Source organism: Cyprinodon variegatus, unplaced genomic scaffold (assembly GCF_000732505.1).
Source record: "Cyprinodon variegatus isolate N-32 unplaced genomic scaffold, C_variegatus-1.0 Scaffold308, whole genome shotgun sequence".
NCBI classification, from domain to species: Eukaryota; Metazoa; Chordata; class Actinopteri; order Cyprinodontiformes; family Cyprinodontidae; genus Cyprinodon; species Cyprinodon variegatus.
The window spans coordinates 88,567-95,225 of record NW_015150761.1 but is presented as its reverse complement, the minus strand read 5'-3'; the positions used below and the strand labels follow the sequence as shown (position 1 = coordinate 95,225).

At 37.6% G+C, this 6,659-nt stretch overlaps 1 protein-coding gene across 1 annotated transcript in view; it reads right to left on the bottom strand.

Annotated features, from left to right (window-relative positions):
* The window catches only part of jade2 (jade family PHD finger 2), a 230,267-nt gene that overhangs the window by 194,969 nt on the left and 28,639 nt on the right, over positions 1 to 6,659 (bottom strand). Inside the window, exon 2 of the mRNA XM_015384219.1 lies at positions 3,775 to 3,838. Within this exon, the coding sequence (XP_015239705.1) occupies positions 3,775 to 3,838 (64 nt within the window). The remainder of the gene's footprint in view (positions 1 to 3,774; positions 3,839 to 6,659) is intronic.

Here is a 6,659-nt window from a genome sequence, read left to right as displayed (position 1 = left end):
AAGGAAGGAAGGAAGGAAGGAAAATCAATTCTTATCCATCGTTTCATAGCTGTCAGACACAATGCTTATTGTTTGCCCTTGCAAGTAAAAAAAGCTGCCTAAAAGGTCCATTTCTTAGTCTCCTGGACATTAGGATCACAACAGCCTTTTACAGGAGCGGGCATGATCTGGTGCAGGATACATTTACAGGGCTAACATATGGCAGCTGCATGTCTATGTCATCGTGACCAGATAGCCAAACATGCAGACGAAGTCGACCATTGCGGCTGTGTGTTAATTAAAAGCCACATTTAGAGGCCCAGCAGCCAAAATTATCATGGGCATCCTTCAATTATAAACCTGATAACCTCCGCTGAACAGTCGCAGCTGCAATCCGGGCTGCAGAGGTCAGGAGACGCTGAGAGTTAAAAAGCAAGAAGAAATAGTTTTACACACAGGCTGAGGTAGCTAGGCCTGCAAACACAGCCTATTAAACTTGCTGTAAAATAGGCTACACACAGATGTGAGGTCAGGTCAGTCTAAGGTGTAAACAGCTCCAGTAACTCCATTACCATAATTAGTTTGATTATACATTCTAACCCAACATTTTACTCGTCAAAATACAGAATTCTTAGTCTTAACTACTGCAAAGTAAACCTATAATCTAATTTTGTAAATTTTCACCATTTCTCCAAATGCTTATTTGACTTTGGGTTGAAAACCAGAATTCAACCAACAAACACTGATGATAAAGCATAATTCCCACATTAGAAAGAGTAAGGTTATCATATACTACAGAAAACTGCCATAAGGCCACAGAGTTAACTTGTGTATTTCTACATGAGGCTGCAAAACATTTTGGGTTGAGCTTTAAAAAGAAAAATCATAGTGCAAAACGTGCTTAAACTGTCTAAATTTAATTGATTTCTTTGCTTATTAATGACATGTTGAAAGAGCTTCAGACCCAATTTAGAGAACAACTTTAAACAACACCTGGATATAGATGTTGCTTGAATAATCACTGTATTTTAAGAACATGATCAATTAAAAGAACAGCTTAGACAGCCTATGATCCTTCCTTCAGCCAGATGTTGCAAACAAAGACATACTTTTTCCTTTGACCCCAAAGTAAAAAATCTCTGTAAAGTAAAATAAGAATCAAAAACATAATAAGTCATTGTTTAGAATGATGGTTTGATAAATAAAGGAATTTTTTTTTTTTTATTGTAAGTACCATTTTAACTTGCATCAGTATATTGTAAACATAAATATGATGACTAAAATATTCTTCAGATTTTCATTTAAAGAGCAGAAACAATGTATATGCACGAAAAGGGCTTAGCTCATATTGGCAAATAGAAGTAACAATATTCCTTTTTTAAATGCTGTATATCTTTCTTTGTGAACACCTAATGGACATAAATTTAGATGATTTTTAACCTTTCATCCTGACGCTACTATTGGTTGGACCATTTTGTAATTTGCTCATATCTGCCCCTGTTCTTTAAGTCACAAAATCAAAGAGCAACAATTTACTAAAATCTTTTCTACCTCGTTTATATATGGATGCAGTGTTGGAAAATATATCACACCGGGCAGTGGTTCCCAAACCTTTCAAGAAAGTGTTTAGCTCATATTTGGCAGCTTGGTTGGAGTTTCTTAAAATGACAGGATCTTCACTAATACTATGCCACCATACACCCACCTTTAACAACAAATCTATTATAAGCCTATCCGAATGAAACAGGAAAGGAATAAAATTAAAAAATAAATCTTGGGAGATTTATTCGAATGAAATAATTTTATCCAATTTTGGAGCTTAATTTTAACAATATGGGATTTCAGAATAAAATTTTCTAGAATATCAAAAGATTAGGCCTATATTAAAGATTTCAGAATAATGAAGCAGGTCTACAAATGCAACAAAATGAATGAGGATTTATTAAGCCATATTCCTCCAAAATGACTGTCTAAAATATATAGGAGTTTATCCAAAATAGATTACTCTAAATCACTTCTCACTGAAAAATGGGAAACTTGATTTATCAGTTAGGCTTGATCAAATAGTTTAGTCTAAAATATGTATGAGAACATTTAACATGACTAGAAATCCTAATTTGCAACCAATTCATTGCAAAATCCTTCAATGAGTGTTTAAGATGGGTTCTGCACAGTTTGATATCTGCTTGCAATTTGCAAGTAATGCACCAGATCACTATGTATACCCACTATGGTCATGAACGTGGTAGTGGGTTGAAAAATGGACCTGACTACCCAGGGCACACGTAGGAAGGGGGCCCATGAAAACCCTGTTATTTTTTTATGTTTTCATTTAGAATTATTTGTGCCCTCCAATTAATTGCCTTCATAATTAATTTAAAATATATTTTGACAAAATCAACAGAGAGCGAACTTTATGTCCACTGAACCCATTCTCTAGGCCCCACCTTGGAAGAGTAAGCGGTTGAGTCCATCTGACAACCATTGACAAGTGTAATGTCAGTGAGCCCAGTTTTAATGACCTGGGGTTTTAGACATCATGCTCCCCAAAAAGCATAAATCAGGGCTTTAAAAGAAGAAGAGAGAAGATGGAAGAAAGCAGAAAGAGGCGACGCAGCTGTTGACTGCTTCCTTTTCCAAAGGTGAACGGAGTTAGCTTTTCAAATGCAAAGTCCAAATAAAATTCTCTCCAGATCTTTGTTTTCCATCTTTGATGAGTCCCCTCACCTGCTCTATCACAATACCACACACATAGGATCTTGCGGAAGAGATCCCCACCAGGGTGGCATCTCCCATGCTGGTGGTCTAGCCTATGCCCCAAAACACTTGAGTCAACCTAGGCCTCCTGGGCCCTCAGGGGTCCCCCACTAGGGTGCGCTGTGCTCCCCAGGCCTCAGATCCCTGGCTTTCATCTGGGTCCACCTTAGTCAAGCCCCTAAGAATCTGGGTTCCTTTGGGTTTTGGCCCCTCAGGGGTCGGGTACACTTGTCTACTGTTCTGTGGTGGGTACGGCCATCCATATGTATGCCCTCCTTGTGTCCCAGTGATCTGGGGTGCCTTTGGACATCTGGGATTGCTGTTGCCTCTTTAGTGGTCCTGGGCGATGTAGGGCTATTCTAGGGCCACCCATACCTGCTATTAAGCATATTTTCCTTCTGAAGAGGCTTTTTCAAATCCTTTACACAGGAGCATGCCCATACATACAAACCACGGGAGTTTGGTTCCAGGTGTTTGAGGACACACCAATACCAAATACTTTGCAACAGATATATATACCAGCCTGAATAATATTGTGTAATCACCACACACATAGATATCTAAGGGATACCTGCTGCTCTTGAAGCTTTTTGATGTCTACGTTGGTTGTCTGTTGTCTTCTTTTTGTGGTTATGTTCTCCGTTTTCTGTCCCTCTTGTCTCATACAAGTGTGAAGCAGACATCTAGGTGCTACCCTATTATCTCCTGTGTTGTTTTTTTACTTGTTTCATGGGCTCTCATTATCTCTTCCAATAGTTCTTATCCGCTCTTTCTTTCTTTTGTTTTTGTTGGTATATAGATATTAAATGCCAGCTGAATACAGTCATATGTGCTATTGCTGCTAACAAAACTAAATAAATGCCAGGGGTTCATATAATTGTGCAATGGAGGAATAAACCCTGAAGCATTTCACTGAAATCATGTTTCTAATAACTCTACCCCGGCAGCACAGGAGCTCACTTTTCTTCACACTTCTAGGTTTCCCCAGATAGCAACATCTCCACATTTCAATTTGCCCCAGCTCTTTCTTCAACTTACTGTCAGTGGTGTCAGAGTCATTGCTGCTTGTGGAGTATTTCCTCCTCTTCTTTTCACTCTCCATCTGTCATGGGTGAGGGAGGCAGGGGGTGGGAGGGCACAGGCGAGAGAGTGAGAGAGAGAGAGAAGTTAGATGATGTTCACTATGAAAAAACAAAGTGTGAATGATTAGGCACCAATCTGTCAAAGTGAGCTGATCACCTTTAGATATTAATTCTCCAGGCTTTCAGGGAAGTTCATATGGATAGATATTCAGGTCCTAACAGACATTCGGTGTAAATTCATCTAGCCAAAATTTATGCTCGGAGCATTTTATTTAAAATACTTCCTTATTTGCTTTTAATAACGTAAAACAACCTAAGGATCCTAGCATAAAACAGCTGTTTTTCTGCCAACAGAACCATTTTTAAAAGCAGTTATGGGTTGAAGGTAACAGACACTCAAGAACACTTTAAAATATACATGATTTAACGTCCTTCGTAAAAGATGCGGGTGTAACTCCTCATCCTGCATGCCACCAAATGAAAGGAACTATTCTAAACTACGTCAAAGATACAACTCTGTTATATTGTCAATCTGGTATATGCAGTCAGAATTTCAATATTATGTTTCGGACAGAAAATAAGAGACAAAATGGAGAGCCTGAAAATTTACTACAAAAACAGACAGATTTAATAACAATATCTGTGATGGCTTCAAGAAAAGCTTCATATCGTTCGGTTCTTGTAGTTCTAGTGTCAATTTTTTTCTGCAGTTTTACCGTTTACAGTTTTCTTGTGCAGTTTTCTCAAAATATTGTTTAAGTGGTCAGAAATTTATGCTGGGAGTAGTTACTGCACTGAGTGATGCTACAAGGCTTTGGGACCGATGAGAACAATCTGGGTTTTTCTGAAACATGAAATGCATCCACCTTCCTCTAGTAATTTACTCCTCAGTTATGGGGTCAACATCTGAAGTAAATCACCCGTATATTTCCGTACCAGTGCTACACGATTTGAAAACACATCATATTTAAGAGACCATTTTTTTAAGCTTTAATCATTAATAATAATTCTTAAACTCAAAAAACATTACATATGTTGGTTAAAACAAAACTGAAAGCCAAGAATTCAAAGAGGATGATAAAGATGATTTATTGCAAGAGTCCATTTGGTATTATCAACTCAGTCAAATTAACAAAATCTCCCTTTTCCTTGCAACCAATTGGAGGTTCAGCAATTCATGCATTGCTGTACGGAATGCAGTTTGGCTTCAGTTTGCACAAATAAGGGTATTTTTTATTTTTTTTTGCCATTTACCGTGATTCAGGAGTTAAATTTTTAGGGTGTAGAGGAGGTGAAAAGGCAATGACTGGAGGGAACAATTAAGTCTAAAAGGTGTTTAGGTGCAACAAATACATATTAAAGTCACAATGTCAGGAATGAAGGAAAACAAAAGAAGTCATAAAAATGATCAGCAATACATGGTGGAAAGTGTTGAACATTGCAATAAAATTAGCCAAACTTTGGCCGGTTTTTAACTTTGAATAAGTAAGAGTGGATCTCTACAGATAAAATATTTTCTTAACAATTGTACAATTCGCTTTTATAAAACAAAATTATTGTCTAATAGGTAATCAATATTTTGGATATGCATACACTCCGACTCAGATACTACAGAGGTCAATATTTGAATTTACTACATATTTGGTCTCTTAAAACTCCTTGCATAAGTTGAACCAAAATTCATTTCTGAATAGCTGAACAATACGCTGTTCCTCTTTATAAACTCATTCTACTTGGAATCTGAGATGAGTGAAAAAATGTGATAGAATCTAAAGCCTAAAAAATTTTTAATCTATGAAAAACATGGGAATCGACCAAACCACAATCAGCCTTTGCAGCCTATGGTTGTATTAAGCATTTGTTTGTACCACATTCTGCATAGTATAGCTGATACTCTATGTTGTGTAATTTTGAGGGAAGCTCTGCAGGGCTCCGTTTTAGCTCTTCATGCCTCGCAGACTTTTTAAAGTATTTAGCCTATCTCTAACATCTAATTAAAATAATCTTCCTGCAAAACATCTGAGTCAACCTGATATATTTTTAGTCTGATCAATTATTCAATTCTGTTATTGCAAATTAGATGTCTTACAACTTGGTTATCAGCGTGTAGCTGAGAATTTTAATAATTAACCATTATTTTCTTATTGGGCCAAAGAAACCATCTTGTTTCAATTCCCCCTTCTTATGCACTGGAGAAGTTTTTAAAAGCATGACTTTCATCCAGAGGAGTGGGGGTGACCAGACCTCAAACTTTAACTTTATGACCTGATCTACAGACAGGCAGCCAAAATCGCACCAAACCTGCCATGATCAGCACCGACGTGGTCCTAACAAAAGAACACGGTCAAATTCAGCATCAATAAAGGCTCTCGGCCACATGTTTTACTTGCTGACCACTCTGACAATATTTAACATAACAAACTGTAAGAAAAGATAAGCTGGTGGTTATTGGTATCAAAAAGCTGGCTTTCCATCCATTTAAAACTAATGTGGAGAGGGGAGTTACTCGCCACAATCAGGAAGAAAATAGCACTGTCTAAAGAGATGGGATTTCCTGAAAAGTAACCAGTCAGAGGCTTTACTTTCACAGGTTGGTTCAACCCTCAAGCGACCAGAGTTGACATGAGAAACAGATCCACAACTGACAAGGAGAGGATCTACAGCCGCATAGAAAACAAGCAACGGGCGCAGAGATGGGGCATAGACTCATGGTTGTGATATGTTGCACGTGGAGAGTAGTTTAGGTGCAGGAGTTTTAAATAAAATTGGTCAGTATTTATTAGGTATGGGCAATTTTTGCAGAATTTTGACTTCATAGAATGTACTCCTTAAAATGTTAAC